General features: G+C 40.4%; 1 protein-coding gene across 1 annotated transcript; it reads left to right on the top strand.

Annotated features, from left to right (window-relative positions):
- Positions 1–145: 145 nt before the first annotated feature.
- Positions 146–27,293, top strand: smc3 (structural maintenance of chromosomes 3). Its single transcript, XM_054603713.1, has 29 exons — positions 146–307; positions 597–672; positions 885–923; positions 1,523–1,590; positions 1,852–1,923; positions 2,703–2,782; positions 2,883–2,961; positions 3,595–3,712; positions 3,903–4,078; positions 4,439–4,519; positions 4,770–4,934; positions 6,555–6,676; positions 7,078–7,291; positions 7,546–7,649; positions 8,873–8,972; positions 10,033–10,193; positions 10,375–10,516; positions 11,033–11,183; positions 12,216–12,368; positions 15,660–15,811; positions 15,948–16,106; positions 17,900–18,007; positions 18,331–18,439; positions 19,710–19,957; positions 22,508–22,720; positions 23,507–23,698; positions 24,100–24,277; positions 25,210–25,316; positions 26,053–27,293. The coding sequence occupies exons 1-29, from the start codon at positions 293–295 to the stop codon at positions 26,122–26,124; spliced, it is 3,654 nt and encodes a 1,217-aa protein (XP_054459688.1). The 5' UTR covers positions 146–292; the 3' UTR covers positions 26,125–27,293.
- The last annotated feature ends 250 nt before the right edge of the window (positions 27,294–27,543 follow it).

Below are 27,543 nucleotides of genomic sequence, written 5' to 3'. Positions count from 1 at the left end.
CTGAGAAGCAATTTAGTTATGTATCGTCCAATTTTGTTTGGGTAATTTATCTACCACACATCATTTAGCACTACGGGTATTGCTGCGACCCCGTTTTCACACAATGGTACGGTCCGTTCTATCCCGCCCCCGCCGCCATTTTCCATGTTATTCTCTTGTGCCGCACAGGGTTTAGACACTTTTTTAATGCATCGATTTCTATTAATTTGACACATTTGAGGCTATTAAATTCCTTCTCCAGTTGAGTGGAGCAGGGAGCTAATCTCCAACTCATCGCCCCCCTCAGACCGCCATGTACATCAAGCAGGTAAGCGAGCGACCCCCAGACGTGCGTGCGCGCTCCCGTCCCCCTTCTGCGGATGCTAAGCTAACAAGGCTAACGTTAGTTTAGCGGGATTATCGCTCCTCTGTTCACGTTGCACGACCCTACATCTCGTTAGATGTTATCCTGTGTACATGTGGGCGTTGATAGTGTTGCAGTAGTTTAACGTAGGGGGTTGTTTTGTTTGCAAACCTGGCAACCCTCTGCTGCCTGAACGAGCGATAGAAAAGGCCCCGTGACGTCATGTTTTGGGGGTCTCTGGGTTCTCGTGCAGGTCATCATCCAGGGGTTCAGGAGCTACAGGGACCAGACTGTGGTGGACCCGTTCAGTCCGAAGCACAACGTCATCGGTGAGTGTGTGTGAGTGTGAGAGAGAGAGTGAGAGAGAGAGAGTGTGTGTGTGTGAGTGTGAGTGTGTGTGTGTGTGTGTGTGTGTGTGTGTGAGTGTGTGTGTCTGTCTGTGTGTGAGTGAGTGAGTGAGTGAGTGTGAGTGTGTGTGTGTGTGTGTGTGTCCCAAAGGTGGGCTACACACTTGTATAACCATGTTCTCATTCTGTTACAGTTGGAAGAAATGGGTCAGGAAAAAGCAACTTTTTCTATGGTAAGGCTCCCTCAATGAATTTTATCATTCCTTAGTCAAACATTACATTACATTATATTACATTATATTACATTACATTACATTATATTACATTATATTACAGTCATTTAGCAGACGCTTTTATCCAAAGCGACTTACAATAAGTGTGTTCAACATACAGTACCAGTCAAAAGTTTGGACACACCTTCTCATTCAATGGTTTTTCTTTATTTTTATTTTTATTGCTTTCTACATTGTAGATTAATATTGAAGACATCCAAACTATGAAGGAACACATATGGAATTATGTGGTAAACAAACCAGAATATGTTTTATATTTTAGATTCTTCAAAGTAGTTGAATGAGAAGGTGTGTCCAAACTTTTTGACTGGTACTGTAGGTATTCAAGAGAACTACTAGTCACCAGAAGTCATAAGTGCATCTCCTTTCTTAAACAAGCATCTAAGAGCATAAACCAGAGCAAAAGTACAGTGCAGAAACAAACTAATACGAATACAATAAGTGCAACAAACTAATACGAATACAAACATTTCCCCTCTGTGTGATGTTAGTTATTTTGGGGTGTATAAAGCTGTTTTCTTCCGCTCTGCTTTCTTCAGCCATCCAGTTTGTGCTCAGTGATGAGTTCAGCCACCTGCGACCTGAACAGCGCCTGGCCCTGCTCCATGTAAGTTCAGGCAAATGTCACACTACAGATGCCAGATGCTGTGAAATAGTCCTGTGACGCTGTGGTTGTGTAGAAACTTCTTGTTAGACATTGTTTACGCTGACGAACGCTTGTGTAACTTCTTAATAACTGGTGGTTTACAAAAGTCTTTATAGGATTACTGGAATGGCGTTTCTGTTTAAATATGTAGTTTTGTAAGAGATTGAAACACAATGAGAAACATGAGAAACATACTGTGATTTTCCTCCCCCGTCACTGTAGGAGGGAACTGGTCCTCGTGTCATTTCGGCTTTTGTGGAGATTATATTTGACAACTCTGACAACCGGCTGCCGGTAAGAATGGCAAACATTTCATATTGATCCTATTACAATCTCATTGTAGACAAACTTATTTCCTCTTTCCAACTTGATAATCTTTAAACCTTTCAGTAAGCCTCTCAAAGAATTTCCGGTCTTCTATGTTTATGTCATATATAATTGTTGGTTTGAATTGTTGGAGCCAGTATAAGCTAAAGCTAGATGTGAACTGGTACTTTGGCATGCAGTCTGCATTGGCCAGTGTAAGCTTAAATGTGCATATCATTGTATTTCCACTTTAAGACATTTTTTTACAGCTTTTGTGTACAGTACTTGTGCCAAATTAACTATTACATAAAAAGTATAACTAAGCTTAACTACCAAATTAGCCACAGAATTTAAAGAATACATTTTTAAAGGCAACTTATTTAACATTTGCATTTGTACCAAGACTTTTCAAAATGTACATCAATACATTTGGCAAAAGTACCAGATATAGGCATCACTTTTTAAAATAGCTTTTTTCCATCATCCTTAGTCCAGGCTATCAGAGGAAATGCTTCATTATCACTCTGATATGTTGTTGAGTTCATGTTGAACCGTCTTCCTAAATTGCTGACGACTGCTGTGACCACTGATGTAGTGACACTGCCTCCAGTGCACACAGTGCTTATTATTCAGATGATAAAGGACGGATGTTTGCACCACTCTAGAAATCCAAAGATTTCAGCCTGATAATACTGTGACATAACCAGCCAGTTCTGCTGCTGTGAATGAGTCTCCTCCTCACGAGTGATAACTGTCTCTGCCTCCAGATCGACAAAGAGGAAGTCTCCCTTCGCCGTGTCATCGGTGCAAAGAAGGACCAGTACTTCTTAGACAAGAAGATGGTGACGTAAGTATTAGTGTGGATGGACTAATCATTTAATCACAGGAAATAACAACTCTGTGAATCCATATAATCACTTCTTTGATGGTGACTGTGATTGTTGCAGTAAGAATGACGTCATGAACCTTCTGGAGAGTGCTGGCTTCTCCCGCAGCAACCCTTACTACATCGTCAAGCAGGGAAAGGTGAGAAAGGAGTGGGTGCCAAACTCACACTTGTTTAAGACATAATGGTTTATTTCACAGTGTTGTGTTACGCTTTTCGGTATTCAAACAGGGCTATAAAAAGAGTTCCAACTGTACTTAGCTGGATGTCTTTGTCTCATTTAAGGGTTACTGTTAAATAAGTATATATAAGTGGACATGAAATTAATATTTTTTTCAGGCAGGAAAACCTTAGCGCTGCGTTAAATAGCATTGTGTGTAGTGGTGTGTGGTATTGAAATTCTCCTACTGACGTTATTGCTTTTATAAATATAACAATATACAGAATTACTTTCTAATTAAAGCACAAGCTAAACGGTTTACTCTCCCACACAGACCTGTGTTAACGGGGTGGTCTAGCAGAACCATATATTACATTTAAAAAACCAAAATGCATGTTACTTTTTGGATTCGCTACCACAATGCGGTGAAGTGTAGAGAATGTAGTGCAAAACTCACAACAGGCGTCGCGTTATTGAATATCGTGTTTTTTTTTCCACTGCGGACACGTGAGTTCCATTATCGTGGCCAGCAAGTGTCGTCTTGAACAATAACTTCGTCATGTCATCCAAGTGCGTTTCATCTCCCACATTATAATTTCAATGTTTCATTCAGATCAACCAAATGGCCACAGCACCCGACTCCCAACGTCTGAAGCTGCTGAGAGAGGTGGCAGGAACAAGGGTGTATGATGAGCGCAAAGAGGAGAGTATTTCGCTGATGAAGGAGACAGGTAAAAACTTCTTAACATCATCGTCTCACACACTGCCATTATTGATTGTTGTTGTGCTACAGTTCGCTACGGCGCAGCATTCGACATTAAATTAAAGCTGTTGAATTAATTCCAGTCCCAGGACGTTAAGTGTGCCGTAAGTAATGATTTGCATGTTTGAAAAACAACCTGTTGTTTGTGTATTCCTCAGAGGGGAAGCGAGAGAAGATCAACGAGCTGTTGAAGTACATTGAGGAGCGTCTTCACACCCTGGAGGATGAGAAAGAGGAGCTGGCTCAGTACCAGAAGTGGGACAAGATGAGAAGAGCGCTGGAGTACACAATCTACAACCAGGAGCTGAATGAAACCCGCGCCAAACTGGACGAGGTAACATACGGAAGAAAAACAAATTATATAAATGTTGTATACACCGAGGAAAAGACTGAAAATGTTTGGCTTTATTATAAACATCTGTTTTGGTGCCAGGGTGGGAATTTATCACTGCCCATTATTATATAACATTTACACAATATATTACAGAATATCAATATTAGCTCGGCTACAAGTACTTTATATGCACATTTGTTGACAGTTCTGGAGCCATTTGAAGGTTAACGGGTAGATAAATGAGTGATCCTTGTTTTTAATACAAATTCATTTAAGAATCTACTATTCACTGTGGCCTGTGCACCAACACATTTCTTCTGTTGTGTACAGCTTCAATACCAGGACTTTTTTTCTTTCTAGCTGTCAAGCAAGAGAGAGACCTGTGGAGACAAATCCAGACAGCTGCGCGATGCTCAGCAAGATGCCCGAGACAAAGTAGAGGTAAAGAATTCCACCTTGTAACAGAAGTGTTAATACAATGTATAAAGGATTGATGAAAATACACACTGTTATTATTATATTATGTTATTATATTAATTAATTTAACATAACATTTTTATAGGACTAATGTATCCAACTCTCCTGACATTACGTGGCCTCGTCAAATACACAGATAGTCGTTGCATTTACTCTCCTTTTGAATCAAATCTCACTGTCTGTTCCTTTTTATTTTTGGCTCGCTTTTCTCTAGGAGACGGAGCGTGTCGTGCGAGAGCTGAAGTCCAAGATCTCTGCCATGAAGGAGGAAAGGGAGCAGCTATCGGCCGAGCGCCAGGAGCAGATCAAGCAGAGGACCAAGCTTGAGCTGAAGACCAAGGACCTGCAGGACGAGCTGGCAGGCAACAGCGAACAGAGGGTACGGAAGCCTCCCATCTGCGTCACTCCACACACGTGATGCTGCACCAGCCACATTTCCCCACCCCCTCCTCCCCCTGCACCATCATTGTATGTAGAGTGGGATGGCAGTCTGTTTCTCTTTTCACCCACTCTACCCACCCGAGAATGGAAAGTAGAGCCTCACAGGTTGTAAAAAAAAAAAAGAATCTGTAACCAGCATTTGGTTCATTTTACTTTTTTTGTCACTGACTAATTTCCTGCCGATTTACTTCATCAACGAATTAAAAAGCTGTTTGGCCTAATGTATACAGTTGACAGTTTTAGTGGAGAATCTTTCAGAAGAACTTGTGCTGCTTCAATAGTTGGATGATTTGAGAACAGAGGAAGCACCAGCCTGTGTGTCGGACTCTTTGCCATCAGCTCCGCTATACATCACTCCTGGCGGGAAGTTGTGTGTACAGAGCTGGCATGAATCGCTCTCTGTATGGCTGTGTGTTCAGTGTGTGTTTGTGTGCACGTGCGAGTATGAGGATGATAATCATGCATAATGGCTTTTATTGGCTCAGTCTTTGTGTGACCCATGATGGCTCTCTGGCAGCTTGCTGGCTGTTGGTTGGATTAAGCCCACCTGGCCTCGGCTGGCAGAGCACCAGACAAAACTTACTGGAGCAAAATGAAAAGCAAGGGAGGCAGAACTGCGTCACGAGCCGCTGATGGTTCTGATTTGAGATGGCGTTGGCACAAGAGGGAAATTACAGTGTTTTCATACCTGTGGGATGACAACCCAGCATTACCACTCACACTCTGTCAAAACCAGTAGTCACTGAGCAGGTCTGCTATTAGATCTAAGATTCCTACTGAAGGTGTAGGAGGAAGATTTTAAGAATTCCTTTTGAACCCTGATGAAAGGGATTTAAATTATGACTTCCCCTCTGCATTTGCTCCATGTTTCCTATATTTATTATGAATGTTGCAAACGTCCAGGGTAGGATGTAGTTTCCCATTTTAAAGTTGTGACTGCGGTTTACTGGCACAATCAGTTTATTGGTGGGAACTGTGAATTTATGGTCATTCATTACGGCATTTGCTTCATACTCATTTACTCTATTTTACTATAACTATATGCATGCTAATTACGCTAAATAAATAAAAGAATTAAATCATTGGTTACACATATTTTTAGAGTTTGCTTTTGACTCTAAAGCTGTACATAATTGAACCTTGAATTCCACACAATGCCTTCTTTTCCTAATTTATATCTATCCTTCACCATAAGAATACGCTGAGATCTGTATTGTTAGCAACCTCTGTTGCCTCAAATACAGGAGATAAATAATTATATTACTAATATGAAATGAGGGTCAAACCCCAATCTGAATATTGTAACCTAGGATAATATTTGTGAAATACTTTTGATAAATAACTTTGTATTGTATATAAGTACACAACATATATAGTGTTTGTGTATGTGTATGTAGGCGTTTTTTTATTTTTATAAAGGCATCCTCCCATTGTCTTTAATTTACAACAACTTATCCTGTTTATCACAAGTTTCTCTTCTCTTCTTTTCTTCTCCTGCCCACGTCTTTGCTCCACATTTTTAAGATTTGTTGTAAAATCCCCAATCTTGCTCTTCCAGAAACGCCTGCTGAAGGAGCGTCAGAAGCTGCTCGAGAAAATCGAGGAGAAGCAAAAAGAGCTGCAGGAGACTGAACCCAAATTCAACATGGTGAAAGAGAAAGAGGAGCGAGGCATATCCAGGTAGGGATGACTCATTCTCCACCACGGCCCACTTGAGCAGCTTACGACCAGGTATAACTCGATGAGTCAGTCATCTCATTTTGAATTAATTTAGATAGCGAGAGATGTGGATGCATCAAGCTGTGGATGCCCACGAGACATTTGTGAATTCTCCTACAAAGTAGTTTGTTGCAGCTGTTCTACGAACATTTGGAATCCTAAATTGAAGGGAGGTCTGTACTCAGAGGATACTGTATAACATGGCTGTAATGGATCAAAGGGGAAAAGGCACATGAGTAGAGAGATGAGGAATTGTATATGTAAAGCTTTGGCTGTTAACATGTCACAATTCAGATGTCTCGTTGATGTGGGAACTTAGTTTTCACTAACATTTCTTCTTCTGTGGTGTCGCCTCCCTCCAGACTAGCCCAGGCTACGCAGGAGAGGACAGACCTGTACGCCAAGCAGGGCCGTGGCAGCCAGTTCACCTCGAAAGAAGAGAGGGACAAGTGGATCAAGAAGGAGCTGAAGTCTCTGGACCAGGCCATCAATGATAAGAAGAGGCAGATCGCAGCCATCCACAAAGACCTGGAGGACACCGAGACCAACAAGGAGAAGAACCTGGAGCAGTACAGCGTATGTTTAAAGATGATATCAAAGTGATGACCTGTTCTGTCTGAATCACATGATGTTGCTGCTGTTGTTTTTAATCATGATGATTAACTGAAGTAAAGTCACATTGTCTCCTGTGAATACTTGGTTTATTTTATTCTTTTAAATGCTTCTGTGTGATGAGTTTGTCATGTCATGTTTCTATAAGCTTTCTGAACTTTTATTCTAACCTCACGAAAGCTGAGTTTATCTGATCAACTTTTAACTTGTCTTTTCAGAAACTCGATCAAGATCTAAATGAAGTCAAGACCCGGGTTGAGGAGCTGGACAAAAAGTATTATGAAGTCAAGAACAGGAAAGATGAGCTGCAGAGCGAAAGAAAGTAAGAACCTTATCTCTCCCTCTAACCTTCTCTTTGACGTCACAACTTTGACTCCATTTGAAGTTCAGCCTTGTCTCGTTTCTCAAATTTCTTCTTTTGTCCACAACTTAATATTCAGTTTACTCTCATAAAGGAATAAAGAAACCAGAAAACATTCACATTTCAGACGTTAATTTATTTGTTGACAACTAATAGATTAATCGTTGCATCGACTAGTTTTATACTATATGTAGAATTAAATTTCAGTGATGGCTGCCTATGATTGTGTCTAAGGCTTTCTTATTAAACTAAATAAGGGCTGTACATTCAGTACAGCCCTTATTTAGTTTAATCTTTACATGAGTCATTCCTGCATCTTGCTTTAAGCAGAATGATTGAATTATTCACCCTCCCCTTAAACCAATATGCTGTTTCTGCTTGACAGCCTTCAGTGTCATGGCAGGATATTGTCTGCGGTGAACGTCACTGATCAGTTAAACAATGAGGTTTATGTATGTAACAGTGAGGATGAGGCCTCGGGTCTCTGCTGCCAGACTTACAATGCCAGATCCTCAGTACCTTAACAAAATGAAACGGATCACATGAATAGGTTTGTGTTTGTCTGATATCGAACCCACCCTCCAGTTCACTGTGATCCATTGTTTAGGTGTAGTGGGTGAAAAGGCAGCATAATGACATCTTTGATGGAGGACAGCTGCAAGCTATTAGAAGTGTATGATCTAAAAAAAATATTAACAAATGTACAAAATTACCCTAATAGAAACAAGAGGCAGACCGTTTTATTGTTTTAATATTTGAATGGGATTATTTAACACAAATTTATTGAATTTATATGAGGATTGAAATTAAATAATGTTAAAATCAAGGGGGTGAATAATCGTATAATTCACTTAATATTGCACATAATGAATCTGCATTTATGGACAAGGAGTTGTTTGTTGAAGTTCATGTGTTTCCTCATTTTTAGGAAGAGAAATACTATTTATATACAAATATAAAATCAACCTTTTGAGGTTTTTGTAAGATTTATTCATGAATTATTTTCATCAAAAAGTTTTTCTAAAGGACAACCATTTTAGTACAGTGTCCTTGTTTCGGGATGTTTCTTTTTTTTTTTATATCACAGACTGACTTCTCCTTGTGTGAGTATCATGGCTGCAGTAGGGTTTTGGTCTTTCTGGTGACATAAGTGAAACAGCATGTGACTGTCTGTGTCTGTCCAGCTACCTGTGGCGTGAGGAGAACGCAGAGCAGCAGGCCCTGGCAGCCAAACGAGAGGACCTGGAGAAGAAGCAGCAGCTCCTTCGGGCGGCCACTGGCAAGGTCCGTGTCCCTGTTCAGGACTGAGTTATTATTGACTTGCATAAAGCAGCCACACAATACCTAATGCTTCCGTCTGGGCAAAAGTGAAAGGCGTTTGAGAAAGAGTTAGAGGGTGCAGAAATAGAAATTACAGAGGATTGAAATTGATGACAAATTGAATGATACCAGGCTAATCGCTTAACATGCACAAACGCACACACACACACTGCCTGCCTTATTTGCAGGATGACACTTGTACGCCAGAGGTAGAAACATTCACACATGCACTGACTTGCAGGAGTACTGTGAGATAAGAATTGGGCAAGTGAAAATAAAACAAACCCCAAGTGAAAAAGTGCCTCTTCTTCTTCTTATGAGCCCACCTGAACACTGAAGGACTCACTTTGTGACTCAGCCAGCTGTCAGGATAGGTATATCAAGTGGAATCATTCATCTGCCTCGCTACTGGCACCTTATCACAGCTAGCTAAATTTACATATGACTCACTCCTCGCTGCCTCATCCTGTAACTGCCAGTCGTTTCTTCTGGGCAGATACATCAATCAAATATCACTCCTGAACAATGACGGCTGAGATGAAAGGAGGCCGTTTGTAGCTTCATGGACAAATGTCCTGCGTTTTATTTTTCTTTCATTGGTCCCAGCTGACTCATCCCGTCTCCAGAGCAGGCAACAGAGAACAGGATGGACTCCTCTATCGCCTTTTTATATTCATACTGTACAGTTCATAGTGCGGCATAATATGAACACAATACAAAGTCATTTTTTTCTATTTCTGTCTTTACTGCATGGAAAGTTTCACATATTTTTCAACGCACATTATTTCATCTGTTATAATTTCCTACTTTAGAGAAGAGATCATGGCTGCTTATGTAATTAAAAAAAAAATCAACTGTTATTATGAGAACATAATGATAAGGATTTGGTATGTTTTAATGCTGTTATTTGTTGTTAATTGTTATATATTATTATATGTTAATTTCCTATCTAAGGTTTCAGGTTTTTGTCTCTCAGTTGAAGTGAGACTCATTTAATCCTCGTCTTTCTCTCGTGGTCGTCCAGGCTATCCTGAACGGAATTGACAGCATCAACAAAGTCCTCGAGCATTTTCGTCGGAAGGGCATCAACCAGCATGTCATCAACGGTTACCACGGCATCGTCATGAATAACTTTGAGTGTGAGCCTGCCTTTTACACCTGTGTGGAGGTGACTGCTGGTACCAGGTGAGGACTGCCTTTTTTAGATTTACTTTGCTTCCTGTGTTGTGTAGGACAAGATGTTGTATATATTTTTACTGTTTTCACAGATGTACAGATATTTGTTGTTTACAATGACACAACCTTGATTTATAGTTACCCCCTTGTTGTTAATTAACGTCTGCCTACCTGCTCTCGTGTTTTCCAGACTGTTCTATCACATTGTGGAGACTGACGAGGTCAGCACCAAAATACTGATGGAGTTCAACAAAATGAACCTGCCTGGAGAAGTCACATTCCTGCCCCTGACCAAGCTGGACGTCAGGGACACCGCCTACCCAGAGACCAACGTAAGGGACATTAATAGCATTTTTGTTTTCTTTTACCTTTTATTAAACCAGATAAGTCAATTGAGAACCAGTTCACATTCACAATGATTGCCTGGCCAAAAAGGCAGCAACAGGAGGCAAATACAACATGGATACATAGCATTTGGCACTTTAGGCAGTACAATTTGAAGCAGAGTTACTGCTCCTTAGGGATGGCTCAAATGCAGAAGGGAAATTTCGTGTATATACGTATCTATGCGTGTACATGACCAATAACGATGATATTCATTATAATTTAAAATATTTTAATTTACATACTTGAGGTGTAACAATCATGCACTTATGCGCTATGTGAATCAGATTTATTGTACAACTATCATTATTATTAAAACTCTTAATCCTGAGACCACAACGTGCTCCCTTGATTTTCCCAGTTACACTTAACAAGTATTCCACTACGATAGACAGCTCTTGTTTGATGATGAGGTGTGTAATATACCTCATTGTGTTCATACCAACGTGTCTCTGCCCCATCAGGACGCTATCCCCATGATCAGCAAGCTGCGCTACAGCAACACCTTTGACAAGGCCTTCAAGCACGTGTTCGGGAAGACTCTGATTTGTCGCAGCATGGAAGTTTCCACCCAGCTGGCCAGAGCTTTCACGATGGACTGTATAACTCTCGAGGGTAAGCGAACCTGTGATGCACAGTACTGAATGTACCACGACCGCGAGAACATAAAAGGAACAACAGATGTAGTGTCTGTCCAAAAGTGAGACAGCAATCATCTGTAGAAAAATGTTAGTCTTAAAAATATATATATATGAAAAGATCCTGGGAGACATTTGAATCTACAGGGTTGTTAGTTGGAAGGTTTATCACTAAACGGCTTGGTACCAGTCCACCTGGTGATGGTCCAACTTAACTCTGGTCCCTAACTCCTTTTTATATTGACTGCATCAGCAATATTTGTGGTATCTTGCTGAAGCATCCCTTGTCAGAAAACATAGCCAATACTGAAATGAATTCATTTATTGTGTTGAAATCCTGGAAGTGGAACAGCCCCTCGCACTTCACTGGCAAAAAGTTTGGTCTGTAAAAGCTCAAATTTGGTGGCTACTGGTTTCTACTGGCACTATGTCATCATATACACTGATCTTAATTATTGCATATTTTAATGACCTTTTAATGGCCTACCAGATTGTAAACAAATAATTAATTATTGTAAAGGAGCATAAGGCTTCTTGTGTGCTTTGGCCCACGCAGTCTGTAAATAACTATTATTATTTAATACCATGCCTTACTTTTAAAATTAAGAATCATTAGACCTAAGTTTTTATTTATTTATTTATTGACACCTTGACTGTTAAGTTTATCAAGACACGCTTCAATGATGCTTAAAGCTCGGGTGGGTACCGTATTTTAGAAATATTTGTTGAAATTCTCTTGACTCTCACTGCCAGCTATCGATAAATGAAATGCTATGACCTGTCTGAATGATCCCATATAAACTGTCTGTCTTGTTAAGGGGTTGGGCAGTGTCATCCGACGGTGCACTAAATCAGGATCTTTGATCTGCCTTTTGTAACACTAAACCTTTTGCATCGTAGCTCAGTTTTTTATGTTGCATGGTTATCATGTTGAAAATGACATGTTGTTGTAGCTCCAGTACTGTAGAAGCCCTTTATCTCTTATATGCATTGTGTCGTGACCTTCTAGGTGACCAGGTGAGCCACAGGGGAGCTCTGACGGGAGGCTACTACGATACCAGAAAGTCTCGCCTGGAGCTGCAGAAGGACATGAGGAAGGCTGAGGAGGAGCTGGGTGAGCTGGAGGCCAAGCTCAACGAGAACCTGCGCAGGAACATTGAACATATCCTTTTCAATTACATCTCATCAGCTCAATATTATGTCATCGATGTCCACAGTAACATGTTGGTTCCATGTGCTCTACATTGGGAAGTCAGAACACATAACTGAAATCATTTTCATTGTAAGATTTGCATATTTTTAAGAAGGTGTAGCCTGTATGGCTAGATGTGCTGCAGACATTGTTGCAGTATTACTTACAATGAAAACCTGTCTGTGATTCAATGTAGATTAATCAGAAGGGGCTCATTTTCTTTCTGTTGGCTGATTAGCAGCGGTGGGGACTAGTTTACTCAAAATAGACTCATGCAGACTCAAGCATCGCCAGGGGATCACACTCAGATTTTTCCCCCCAAATGAGTTGTATTTGCTGTGTTTCAAAACAGTTCTTCCATATAGTACACTTTGTTCTTACTGGCATAGTGCAAGTTTTGTCCCAAATTGAAAAGAAGTGAAAGTTCTAGCTGACTTGCAGTTTTCTGTTAGTTTGTCCCAGATAAAATGTGGTGCATAAAAACTGAACGCTGCTTCTCTGTGTTTAGTTTTGACTCTGGGGACAGAAAGCAGTCCTGAACCTGTCCGACTGAGAGGTCTATACGCTTCATAATGTAGCAGAAGATCAGATCTATAACTATTCAGTGCTTATTAAACCAACAATAGTATTTTGAAATCAATTCTTTGGAAGACAGGAAGCCAGTGTCAAGACCTCAGAACTGGAGTGATGTGATCCTCTTTCTTGGACTTGAGCATCAGTGATTTATAAATTATTTTAGGGAGGATTGTGAAGAAACTGTTACAGTAGTCGAGCCTGCTAAAGATGAATGTATGGACATGTTTTTCAAAGTCCTGCTAAAACAAGTTATTTTATCATTGATGTATTGTTAAGGCTGATCGTAAGCTTACTTTGTAACTGATTTAATGTGGCTGTTGACATTCAAGTCTGAGTTCATGACTACACCTAGATTTATGGCTCGGTCTGTGGTCTTTAGTGTTGTTGATTCAAGCTGAGCGCCAACTCTTAAATCATTCCCCAACGACGTCAGTTTTGTCTTTGTTGAGAAAGGTCTGGCACATCCTATTGTTGATTTGTTCAAAGCCGTTAGTCAGTGCTTGCATTGGACCACAGTCCACTGTTGATATGGTAATTTAGGTTTGTGTAGACATTTTGACTATAATGAGTAAGTACACCATCCAGGTACTTATGGTGTGCTGCATCTTGCCATACTTGTCAGAGTGATCACACTTAAGCACTCAAATAGCAAGTGTAAGAATGGAAGAATGCAAATTGAGAAAGCATTTGATTAAAACAAAATGGGTTGAGTCACGTATGAATACAGTAATTATGTCACTATTCATCCCATGGGGCACCCAGGAAGTACATGACATTAGAAGAAATGTTTCTACATTTGAAAATTAATTATTCGCCTTTAATTTGACTAAACAGACGTCATCCACTTTTAAATATTGATATGATATTCATTATAATCGGAAACAGTTTCTCATTTTCTCCTAACTGTTAGATGATGAGTTTGAGTTGGAACCATTTCTTCCAAATTTGTTTTACCGTTGACATCTTTTTTTCAGTCTTCATAAACGCATGTGTGTTTATTTATTTAAAGGACAGCAGGCAGTACAGGGAGAGCTTTAGATTGCTGACGAATAAGACTGACGTCTTCGGTTGAAATTAATATGCCGCTGTGCACTGTGTAGGAGCCTTTCTCCTTTCTAGGAGAGAAGTTATAACACCCCTGAGTGCAGCCTTCGCTCAATTACAGGTTAATGTCACATGTCTAAGCTGTCTTTTTTTTTTTTAAATGTGGATTAAATATATCTGGGTTATGTAGCCACTTCAGTCAGCAGGAGGCTGACTCGGGTGTGCTGAGAGGGTCTAAACAGGTCAAGAAGGATTAGTTTTTGTTAGGTCATACCGCACCAGAGCCGTGACTCACTTCTAAAGAGCTGATGAAAAGCAGGACAGGCGGATCAGAGAGGATTTGGGTCTGGATGTACGGTATGTTTTCTGAATATGGTCACTTCCGCTCAGGAATGATTGTGTGTGTGTGTTTGCACACCTGTGTAAGCGCGTGTAGCTTCTCACTCGCAGCCAGTACTGCGTATTTCGGGTTAATGTGTGCACCTGGTGATTACGTATATGCAGGCAGGGGGAAACGGATGACTGAGCCAATGACACAGCGCCAGTCCTTCACTCCTGCAGCGGTGAGTCAGACAACAGATCAATTATTTAAAGCCTCTTGTTGTTCTCTCTCCACCTCTGCCCTGTCGATAAGCATAAGATGACACTGATGCACCTCACCCATCCCTTCTATTATATATCATTTTCCCATGTTGCCACCAGCACCACATTGCAGTGAAAGTATCGAGTTCAATCAGAAAGTGCACTTGAGTTGTGACTACTCATAACTGCTACAACTCTTATCGACTTGGTTATGTGACATGATTGATATTGTATTCCTGAGAGCTGAAATGATCATCACAGATACTAATGCAGGTTTATTAATCACTTCATTCAGGGCAGTTAGTGACCTGATGTCAGCTTGTTCCCATTAAAGAAAATGATCCGATGACCTTAAACCATCTATTTCCTCTGTCTGCTCAGGCAGAGCAGTCCTCTGACTTTCAGTAGCTCTTTAGAAAAGAAACCAGCTGATTTATTGACTCCAGTGTTTATTGAGTCCTGTTAAACCTCAAAGGCCCATGTTGTAGTCCCGGTCGATCAATACGCTTCTCTGTTAAAGTAGATTAATGATGTGATGCGAAGCCCTCCTTAAACCTCTGCCTTGATATCAATAATGACACAGTCTTCCCTTGGAAGGCCAATCCTGTTATTGGGCTTCTCGGGAGATCACTAAAAAGCCTACAAGATAGCCGTCCTGTGACCTTTTATTTTCTAAGGCCTCTACAAAACAGGTCTGTGCTGTTTCTTCTTTTAGTTTATTTGTTTATAAAGCTTTTTTTTCCCCCTTACTCCATACTGATGGTAAGGACAGAATGCAGGTTCAGCATGCAAAAGTAAATCCCATGTGCAATCTACAAATTTCCTCATCTGAATTGAGGGATAGAGGATTTGTGATATTGGGCTACATAAATACAATTGACTTTCCTCACACTACTACACAGTGCAACAGACGTAATGTAGACAGCTGTAGTCAGTGGGTCACAACAAATTGGGAAAACTGAGAAGATAAAGTCTGACCAGTCAACTTAAGTTGAAACTTCTTGAAAATGCTCATCTGTGATAATGATTGGCGTATGCTTCCTTAATCACTGCCTGCACGCATCAACAATGAGATCGACCAACTGATGAACCAGATGCAGCAGATCGAGACACAGCAGAGGAAGTTCAAGGCATCCAGAGACAGCATTCTGTCCGAGATGAAGATGCTGAAGGAGAAGAGGCAGCAGTCAGAGAAGACGTTCATGCCCAAGGTGATCATAATACTGATGGTGTCACAATATCATCCTTTAACGTACATGCGTATAACGTACATACGTCACCTGGGGTTCAGCCTGTTCCCTGCTCACAGTCTGTGCTATCCGCTGATGTCTGACCCTTCTTCTTTAGCAACGCAGTCTCCAAAGTCTGGAGGCCAGTCTCCATGCCATGGAGTCCACCAGGGAGTCTCTGAAGGCCGAGCTCGGTACAGATCTGCTCTCTCAGCTCAGCCTGGAGGACCAGAGGCGTGTTGATGACCTCAACGACGAGATCCGTCAACTCCAGCAGGTGGGTAGGAGGGTTGGACAGAGACGTATGAGCCGTGTCTGTTGTTATACACAGTTTGTCACACCTTGAAATAACTGACAGTCGCAGTCCTGTCCCTGGTACAGATTTGTTAATGAGAACATGTTTTGTAGGGCGGTGGTCCGGTGTCAGTGAATTACTGCCCACTGGAGTCCCTGAATTATTCATTTAGAGTTAAGGCTCTTATACGATAAATATTGTCTGAATTAAACTGTCCACACGTTTGCTGCTTAGGAGCAATGCTACTCCTCTGTTTGTGTTTGGATTTAAAATGGACAAAATCTATTTGTGGTAAATGTTATCACTTGATTTAGCAACAGATATGAATATATATTAAGCTTCAATGGCTTTTGATAAACACGTTGATTTAACTATCTTAGATTTTGATTCAAATGTAGTTATCCATTTAGAACATTTAAATATCAGAATGATATGATCTCTCAATCATATGAAGGGGTGGCTTGTAAACTGGTTTCATCACCGTCACCGATGTGACGTTCGACCTCGACATGTATTTTGCAACAACACCTGATGAACTACGTCACTGCCACACGGTTTATGCTGCCTAGTGTGACACACTGGCTACCACCGGGAGGTTATGTCAGCTTTGGCCTTGATGTCAATTCCAAGTGTAATCTAATTCCCATTGTGGCTTTGGTGGAAAGAGGTGAAAAAACATTGGCAGACAAAAGATAATCCACATACTTACTGTTCTTTTATCAAACATTTTTTATTGCTTGTTTACTTAGCAATACAGCTCACTCACGAAACAGCGTGGCTGTTTATACTAACTCGTAATAAATCACTTTACGTTTGCATTACGGAGGAGGCCACTACTTTTATTTCTAAAGATATGTTCCCTTTCATTGACAGAGTGAGAATTGTAGGAATTATATTTTAACTGGAGAATCTGTTTTACTTTACTAATACTGTGATATAATACCGTCAATGCAACACAAAACAAACATACCGTGAGAAACCTTTCCGAATGGCCGGCTTGAGCTAAAATAGTAGATGCTTTAACATCCCTCCACCTGCTTATGTAGTTCACACAAAACGCCTGTTACCTACATTTAGTCGTTTCTCTGTTTCCCCTCCCTCTCCGCCTCCTCTTAGTGTATGATGTGCGAGTGTGTAGTGTTCAGATGACCTGACTGAGGTGAGAGCAGCAGGCAGCATCCATGCGTGGGCTGTTCCTGTGATCCAGCGTTGCCCCCTCTTTCTCTTTCAACACCAGCTGCACTCAGCTCTCACCTCAGTGAACTCCCAGCCGTCCCTGCTACGGTTGCGCAACAACTCCGCCCCTGCAACACGGAGCCTTTCATGTCCGGTTCTGCAGTGTTGGTGGTTGTCAGATTATATTGCCTGCGACATCACACTTAGTAAGGAGTTATTGTTAATAAGGCATTTGTCTGGACTGAAGTGAATGTACACACAGAGGTTGATATTCACCAGAGACTTTCTTATTCACAATTTTCAGTCATGAATAGGTTTTATTTAGTGCAGAATATTCATTATAGCAGTCTGTGTAAAATGCCAAAGGCAGATATAATTCAAAATTGTCCTTGAGATATATTATTGCTAATATTATTAACATTTCTTGCTTCAGGTGGCATCATTTTATGAATCAGATTTCTTTTATCTGATACACAGAGCAAGAGTGTTTAAAACTTTTAAATATGGAGTTTCTGAGGATGTATTACAGCTCGTTTGTCTGCACTATGCAAAGAGTAACCGGTTGTATTTTGTGTGTTGTTCCCTCTATCCTCCCACAGGACAACAGACAGTTGTTGAATGAGAGGATTAAGCTGGAGGGCATTATGACCAGAGTGGAAACGTATCTCAACGAGAACTTGCGGAAGCGTCTTGACCAAGTGGAGCAGGTACACTGTCCCTTTAAAGTCCCCGGAAACGTGTCATAGTACGGCCCTTCATACGGGATGATTTTTAAAGTGTGATGTCAGATTTATGTGTAACTGCACTCTAGTTTTGTTATTTTTTTTGTTATTCATCATGTAAATTATACAAACTTGCATAACGACGTTCAAGGTTTTTGTTTGCAGCTGTTAGATGATTCAGAATCTAATGTGCTGAAATTGCCTGCCGAGTCTTGGATTCAATGCTTTCATGCAGTCAAGTTAAAATAGAGGTGTTTGAATTTGAATGACTCTTTTTTTTTTATGTGGCCTGATTTGCGTTGACACAGGAGCTAAATGAGCTGCGAGAGACTGAGGGAGGCACCGTGCTCACAGCCACAACGTCTGAGCTGGACGGCATCAACAAACGTGTCAAGGAGACTTTGGCGCGATCAGAAGGTACCATTGTACTACAGACACAACCCCGGGATGGTGTGGGCAGAATGAGGTTTACAGAGGCTAGCTTGTGAACAGAAGGTTAAAAACACCCACACACTTTCCCTTCAGGACCCTTTTAACAAAATACTATTTTTAATAATTCATCCGGATCCCCCACGCACACACAAATTTACAAAAATGTTTTGAAAAAAGGCCAGAAAAATATATTAAAATGCAAACATAATGATTTTTGGAGCCTTTAATGTAATAATCATCATTGGTTGAGAGATGTATCCTTTCAAGCATATAACAAAGCAAAGTGTATCTCTAATGTCTGATATCAGTAATCTTAACTGATTTATTATCTGTTAAGCCCATAAATAGTGCTGTGGAATCTAAATTCGGCAACTGTAGACTGTCCTCAATGCGTTTTGCACCACCAGCAGATGGTGAGAATTGCTGTGATGTGATCGACTCACATTGTGGTTGATATTCTGTTCCAGAGACAGCCGGGCCGTCGCTATTATGCTCTAGCGTTGCTATGACTCAGATGAGGTGGATGGAAGGAAGTTGTCCTCAATAGATGTAATTTGCATGAATTCCTATTTAATCATTGTCACGTTTTAATTAAAGACATTTTAACAGCGTGATCTTACGCTGAAGTAGGCCTTATATGCAGTCTTTTGTTCTAAAGTTGGCTTGTGCTGCTTGACGACCGGATGGATAACAACGATTAAAGAACTCACTTACTATCAGAACTAAGATATAATTAAATAATCTCTAGAATCTGCACCCTACAGTGCATTAGGAGATGTTTCTGGTGGAGCAGTCCGTCTGCTGAGCCCCGGTAATCAGCATGAGTGCCTAGTTAATTTATTCCTTAATTACAAACCAGTTTGCCGCCTTCTCCACGGATCTGTCACCCCGCATCTCCATTTTTAATAAGCCTCTTCACCAGAACTTTGCTCTGTGCTCCATAACGGTGGTTAACGTTATGGTTAGGGCTGTATTGAAGTCATTTTTTACATTTGAAGTTTTTGAGTGAAGGGTAAGGGTTAGTGTTAGGGCAACAGAAGCAAAGCCAAACGTCATAAAATATGAATTAAAGCAGAATATTTTGTGATTTTTACAAAAGATAACTTATTTCAGACTGACGACAATCAAAGTAAGAAATATAGCCTCCATGTGTTAGTAGGTTGTTGAGTGCTTGCTGTTTTTTCTTTGTTGCATGTTTATGCACTCATTTGGAATGAAACCCATCACTTACCACCACCTCCAATCTCTTTCCCAGATCTTGATACTCTGTGTGACAAGACAGAGGCGGAGATCAAGGACCACATAAAGAGCATGGAGCGCTGGAAGAACATTGAGAAGGAGCAGAACGACGCCATCAACCACGACACCAAGGAGCTGGAGAAGATGACCAACAGGCAGGGCATGCTGCTCAAGAAGAAGGAAGAGTGCATGAAGAAGATCAGAGAGCTGGGCTCGCTGCCTCAGGAGGCCTTTGAGAAGTACCAGACCCTCACACTCAAACAGGTACACACACACACACACAGACACACACACACACACACACACACACACACACACACACACACACACACACACACACAGACACACACACACACACACACACACTGATAGTGCTTAATGAGGATGCATGATGATTTGTTGCTTTTAACCCTCTGAACCCCTAAACCTGCTGGCGGGATGAAAAAGCATGTTGTTTTTTAAACAATAGCCAAATCTACACTGTTAACATAACCAGAAGCTGTAAAGTCATTGTTGTCAGATTTTCATCTTTCCACGGTCTTTGAACACAACTTGTATGACGAAAGGTTCTGTCAGAAAAATCAACCAAAACTGAGCTTAAAATCGCCATATTATGTTATATATATATATAGAATCCAGTGTACTTTTTTTCTTCGTTTTTTATGATTGATGGCATTGTTATTATGTCAATTTGCACAAAAACCGACCCCAAAACTACTTAAGGTTCAGAGGGTTAAGTTTCATTAATATATTACAAGATATATTGTCTTTTAATTGACCTGATAGGTTGGGTTAAATGTTTGCAGTCTGTTTAAAACAATAGTAAAGTGCCCATATGAAAATTGCAACAGGATGTGCTTTCTGTAATTATTCCTCCTGTTTATACCGACCATTCAGAGAACCCTTGCTAATAGACTTTCAATGTAGGCAACGATATCCACAGTCCTTCTCCTGAGCAAAAACACATTCCAGAGTTTTATCTGAAGTTAATATGATGCTTCAACAGTCAACATGGATACATCAAGTGGATATCTAAAAGGGACTCACAAAAGGGTCTGTGTTTTATCTTGAGTAACTTGGTCATGATTTCTTTAAAGAAGCATTGCTGTTGAGTTTTTCAAATGTATGTTTTGGCGTTTTGAGCCCCGCAATTTAAGTACCATATTGTCCCATAATATTGGAGAGATGGCCAACATCTCTACAGTTGCTATCTCCAAAACTGGGTCGCACCAAAAACAATCTAGCTTGATAAATAGCAGTACAGGTAAATATTTTGATCACTAAAAAGTGAGCTACAGTAAAGCACTGGTTACTAAATAACACATTATTTGAGCAGTTGATAAAAAAAAATAAAAAAAACAACGCTGTAACTTTAAGGCCTTTGAGGCGCAATGAAAGAAAATTACGAGAGGACCAGACGTTTAGAAAGTCAGACGCTAACTGTTTGACTTCACAGTGACGCTAAAGACGTAACAACAGCAGCACTAACAATAACTATGAGGATCTACTGAAGGTCAGTTTTTCTGCCCATTCCAATCTTACCAGCTGAATAAAGCGCACGCACACACACACACACACACACACACACACACACACACACACACACACACACACACACACACACACACACACACACACAGATAGAGCCATCCCTCCTAAGGAATAAGACCCCGGGCCATCACATCCCTCCCACTCACCAGTGACTCAGACACTGGTTAGTGCTCTGTCTCTGATTTCCCTTTTTTTTTTCAACCAGCTGCCTCTGGGAGACTGTGAGTTGAGCGGACTTGGCTGCATCTTTCATAAGTGTCTGAGCGTGTGTGTCTGTGTGTGTCTGTGTGTGTTTGTGTGATTGTGATCTTCCCTCCTTGACAATGCTGAAAATAGCCACACACTTTCTCATAAACACTCCACATGGTTAACCGCTCTCCACAGGACACTGCTCAGGGGGCAAGATGGTGCCATTGATTGCAGAAGTGGGAGAGTGGGCCAAGTAATAATGGCACTTGCTCGTGTTCCCTCAGTCGTTAGTGATTCAGACGAGTGAATTTATAGTTTGAGAGTCTGCGGAGTGCATGACACTCTTGATCCAGACTAAGCTGCTTCTTAATCAGGTCATCTTCAGACATGAATAGAATCTAACGACATCCTTTTAAATACTTTAATGAATAATGGATCCGAAGTTATGTCCCTGTTGAAATAGACAAGTGGTATCAATGCACACTCTGATACCAGCAAGTTGTAACTAACTTTTATAGCTTTGCAGAACTTCACGATGACGATACTGGTGTTATGTTATGGCAGAGTTCTGCTTGCATATTTTGGTGGGAAACTAAAGTACCTGAAAACAATCAAAGGTCACTGCAGTTGTAAAAGCAAAAGATGCTAAATGAAGAAATTAATTATTATATCAGAAGTTTCCAAAATTTTAGAAGGTTATGTTTAATTAAAGTGTGCATGCATTTTTTTTTTTTTTTTTACAAACTAATGCCTCTAAATATGTTTATCTTAAAGCATTATATAGTTAATTATGACAAGTTCAGGTTTTTATTATGCATTTTAAAACCTTTACCAGGAAAAAAATAAAATGAATAAATGATTCAGGACAACCACTAAAGAAAACACAAAACAGTTTTACACGTATGGATAAGAATGGAATCGATACTTATTATTGTACCTGAAAGCCACATAACAGACAATACTCTGAGAACAAGCGCTTTTTGAGAAATATTATTAAAGATACCGACAGACTGCCAGCCTGATTTACCCAGAATTCAATAATGATTCGTTCTTCCCTCCCCCCCCCTCCAACAGTTGTTCAGAAAACTGGAGCAGTGCAACACAGAGCTGAAGAAGTACAGCCACGTCAACAAGAAAGCTCTGGACCAGTTTGTCAACTTCTCCGAGCAGAAGGAGAAGCTGATCAAGCGTCAGGAAGAGCTGGACCGCGGCTACAAATCCATCATGGAGCTCATGAACGTCCTGGAGCTGCGCAAGTACGAGGCCATCCAGCTCACCTTCAAACAGGTACGTGGCCCGTCAGAGTCCGTTCAAAGAGTCCAGATGGGTGCGTGCGTCCGTTGACATCACGTAGCTCGTGCAAAGGTCTGTTATACATGCGTCATCGCTTAATAAGACAGGCCTGGCTTTGCAGGACGGATGTAGCCTGTTGGTGCCTTATTGAATATTTCTATGACATGCATGCTTTTTAATGCCCTTTGCCTGTGGCCTAAATATGTGCTTTGTCATAAAGTATAAGAGTCAATGCTATATTATGAATGAAATATGGTCCCTAGAGTTAAACGGATCAATATCCCACCATTGTGAAAGAGAAATAGTGTCAGTCAGTTCTGCCATTCAGCATCTTCTAGTGATTTAACTGTTGGGGGGGAAAACATGCATAAACAAATCTTTGGTGATTGCAGACACTTTGAAAACGCTGTACTGTTTAGCAGTAATAAAGGCAGTTCTAGTATAATAGGTAAACTCTAAACAGGAAAATACTACTTTGTGTTGTACAAGCTCAGTCTTTCTTTAGATCAATGACTAAATCAATTTGAGGTAATTATTTGATTCCTGACAATCTGAGCTTTTCAAACACTTCCGGCAAGGAATCAGTATAGCAACATTTTATCAGTGTTAATGTACATTTTTGTGGACAATCTGATAAACTATTTCACTTTACATTTATTCTCCTAGTTGTACTTTTAGAAATGCTAAATATTGAGTTTCAGCATTGCATTAGATGCACATTTTCTACCGTGACTAATATGCACCTTGTTTCTTCCCGCCATGTTTTTTCTTTCCCTTCAGGTGTCGAAGAACTTCAGTGAGGTTTTCCAGAAGCTGGTGCCAGGTGGCAAAGCTACGCTGGTGATGAAGAAGGGCGATGCTGAAGGCAGCCAGTCTCAGGATGAGGGTGAGGGAGGTGCAGACAGCGAGAGGGGCTCCGGTTCACAGAGCAGCGTTCCTTCAGTGGACCAGTTCACTGGAGTCGGCATCAGGGTACGAGTCTTTTTAAGTTATTCCTTTTATCCCTTTGACTGAGAATGCTCTCCTTTTTTTACAACAGCTGAAGACTGTAATTTATTACGATAAGCAGTACAATGCTAGTGACATCATCATGCACCCCTAATATACACGGGTCTTTGTATGGATTGAGCATTGTCGACACCCCTAATGCCGTCATGCCATGAGTAATACCCGATTCTATTCACTCTAAATGTACGCGTATCATTATCAAAGCTGTCATAACCCTACAGAAGCATTCTGGTCTTCTGTTGGACCATCTGTCCCGAAGCAGAGAATATAATAATAATAATAAAGAAACCTTTAGGTAAAGATAAGAAATCTCTCTGCGTGTTTCTACCCTGGTTCTAATACTCAGACCTCCTTGTCGTGTGTAGGTGTCGTTCACGGGGAAGCAGGGTGAGATGAGGGAGATGCAGCAGCTCTCTGGAGGCCAGAAGTCTCTGGTGGCTCTGGCCCTGATCTTCGCCATCCAAAAGTGTGACCCGGCTCCTTTCTACCTGTTTGATGAGATCGATCAGGCCCTCGACGCCCAGCACAGGAAGGCTGTCTCAGGTAACGTGCTAGTGGAATAGAGTGAATCTAATCCATTAAATGAATGTTAATGAGTAGCAAGAAAATTAGAAACGTGTACAAAGGCTGTAAGGGTTCCTATATTGGTGCAGAACCGTCACTGTTCGCTGTATGCAGTTGCACACAGACTACGCGGTATGTTAATTGATGAAAGTAATGCGGACACAGATTTCACAAGCGTGAGTTCTGCCTCTGCCTGGAAACTCTGAGCTGTACCCGTAAGCCTCATGTGCTAAGGTTAGCACAACAAGCTGTTTAGCAAGCGAGTCAGTCACACAAAGGCGAGCGCTAATGAGAGAGACATTGTGTATAAGAGGAGGTCAGAGCACCGGCGTTGCCCCACTGTTGTTGGCGATGTGAATGGAAACACACCCAACATGCGAATGCACCAATTTGTATTATTTATTAAATTGTATGTTGTTGTTTTCTTCAGTTTCATACAAGAGAGAGATACTATTATGTTTTTAAAGCCTGTTGGGAAAGTGTCATACAGAAATGTTTGAAGTGTTTATTTTTTCTAGTAATGAAAATAGTTTACCGAAAGGCAGAGGATTTTTTCTCTTTGACACTTAACATTCAAAAAATGTTAAAAGTATTTTTTTTTTTTTGCTGGACCAAACCTTGAAATCGGGCTATAAATGGAACTGTGAAGTCTGTGTACTGTTACACCCCCTAATCTGCACAGTTTAATACAATTCATACCACTGGTATACTATAACAGTAAATACTATCTTCATGATTTTAGAATTATCAGTTGTTTTTTTTGTGTCAGACAAATGTTGATTTATAATTCCTGGCGGCAGTTTCTGGTGTTTTTATTGGATAAATAAAAACAATACAACAATGATCGTAACAATAAATCGTGGTTTTCAAGTCATAATCTCTTCTCTCCTTGTATTGCACGTCCATTTCAGACATGATCGTGGAGCTGGCAGGCCACGCCCAGTTCATCACCACCACCTTTAGGCCGGAGCTGCTCGAGTCGGCTGACAAGTTCTACGGGGTCAAATTCAGAAACAAGGTGAGTCTTCTGCTAAAGGGAGGATTTGCACAGTTGTCCACGGTGATCATTCAAGTCTTAATATGGTATGGATTGACTTCAACAGTGCCATGATATTTCTTAAAAATGGATTGTACTTTGAAAATGGCAGTCATTATTTTTTATCATTTTATAGTCATCAGTTATAAAAGCAGTTTAGGTGCAGTTTTGTCCAAAAACCTTTAAAGGACATATTGTTCCATTAGCTGAGATAATCTGTTTCTGAACATCAGATCGAACGTTCAGTTTCAGAGTTGTTTAATATTAAGGCTTTAGTCATAGCTGAGGAATCCAAAATGTATACACCATATTAAAAAAAGAGCCGGTTCTACTCATCATTTCCAGTAAATTATAGTTGAGCAGACAAACACTCACAGTACAAATATTTTAGTCCCAATGTCTCTTGTTACGGATTCTTCTTTCTGTCTAGTTTTCTGTTTACATTCTTCCCCTTTTTCTCTGAGCTGCCTTAGTGAAGAGAAAATATTTCCTCTTTGAGTTGTTATGGTTTCATAACATAAATGATCACTGCTTAGTCACAGGGGCTAAAATGGGGGCATTGATTGGTCATTAACTGTGTGTGTGTGTGTGTGTGTGTGTGTGTGTGTGTGTGTGTGTGTGTGTGTGTGTGTGTGTGTGTGTGTGTGTGTGTGTGTGTGTGTGTGTGTGTGTGTGTGTGTGTGTGTGTGTGTGTGTGTGTGTGTGTGTGTTTTCTCAGGTGAGTCACATTGATGTGATCACAGCGGAGCAGGCTAAAGACTTTGTGGAGGATGACACCACCCATGGTTAATAGTCCTCAGCTCTTCATCATCCTCCTCCTCCTCCTCCGCCTCTGAGGTGCACTGCGTAGCTTGAAACCTTCCACAACACGGCCCAAAGACAGAAATATCTCACTCAATCCACCAGCCTTTTTTTTTTTTTTTTTTTTTTTTGTCTTTCCGTCAAAGATAAATAGTGAAGCAAGTCTAACACTTCTCGAACGATACACTGTTTTGACAACCCCATAGCTCGAAATAACTCGTATTTGCTTTTTTACCTTTATATCATTCCAGACTGATAACGAAATATATGATTTTTGTTAAAAATATGTGAGCGGGAGACGTTGGTTTTGGCACATTTTCCTGCATTGACATGTCTCCGTGTCACCAAAGCTGGATCTGACGACTAAAGGAAGTGTAATTGTTTGACACTGAAAAAAAGAAATCCTGAAGTGAGCAAAACCTTTTGGGCTTCTGTATTACATTTTTCTGGCAAACTATAGTTTCAAGCTGAGTTTTGGTTATTTGTCATTTAAAATGGGAAGTGCCAGAGATGCTCTGGAAGGTAACAAAGCTTCAGGAATCAAATCATCTTGTGTACAGTTGAGAGTTTTGTTATGACTTAGATGAAGATTGTTAAAGCTCAGTGGAGATGGGAGGGTCTCAATCTGATCTGGGTTATTCTTTTTGTTGCCACTCTTGGTCTTTAGAGTCTTTATTCGTACTGAGGTTTCTGTAATGTATGCTCTTTATACTCATGAAACAATGCTAACTTGTATCGGTCATAACCAGCCACATGGTTTCAAATGTTTAAAGGTTGTGGTTACTTTTTATGGTTGTTACTGTATTGTGTTATTTCCTGTTTTTAGGTAATTTAAATATATGAAAGTTTTAATTCCATAACACCAGATATCCACAGTGGAAATCAACCCAGTTTCCTTAATCTTCACCAGTCCATGTATTAAAAGCAAAAGTGATTCAGAGATGTAGAAACAGATCTGTTTGGGTCCGGAAATTACTAAAGTAGTAGTTGTGCTTTTCTGGAATGTCAAGTTGTAATTGATCATTTCTTTATTTCCTTACTGGATATTCTGTTTGGGATTAAACTCCTCATATGTTGCACCTAGTTTTACACACTCTTTCTAAATGTTTGGGTTCATTTTTATGTAACAAGAAAACTTACAAAAATAATAAAATATTTGAAAACAAACACCGTCAGTGTTTCGCTCCACTAAATAAGACCACTAGGTGGTGCTGTGCCACTGATGCCTCACATCCTCACCTCACCAAAGAAGTTTTAAAAAAAGAGAAAAGGTTTCTAAGGTTTTAACTTTTGAGGAAATCTATGATGCATTCAAGATCATTTTACAGAATAATTCTCTGAAAATTAATCTAAAACCGTGTTGCTGAAAATTATTTTAAAAAATACATACATTGCAAATATGTTCTGT

This window comes from Anoplopoma fimbria, chromosome 9, assembly GCF_027596085.1.
Source record: "Anoplopoma fimbria isolate UVic2021 breed Golden Eagle Sablefish chromosome 9, Afim_UVic_2022, whole genome shotgun sequence".
In the NCBI taxonomy this organism is placed as follows: Eukaryota; Metazoa; Chordata; class Actinopteri; order Perciformes; family Anoplopomatidae; genus Anoplopoma; species Anoplopoma fimbria.
The sequence above is the reverse complement of the archived record's forward strand: the minus strand, read 5'-3'. Positions and strand labels throughout refer to the sequence as shown.

What these genes read in the sequence shown, in the direction of transcription:
- smc3 (XM_054603713.1), top strand. An exon ending in AGCGCCTGGCCCTGCTCCAT is followed by an intron (nt 1,591 to 1,851) that starts GTAAGTTCAGGC and finishes CCGTCACTGTAG; the next exon opens with GAGGGAACTGGTCCTCGTGT. An exon ending in GAGGAGCGAGGCATATCCAG is followed by an intron (nt 6,677 to 7,077) that starts GTAGGGATGACT and finishes GCCTCCCTCCAG; the next exon opens with ACTAGCCCAGGCTACGCAGG.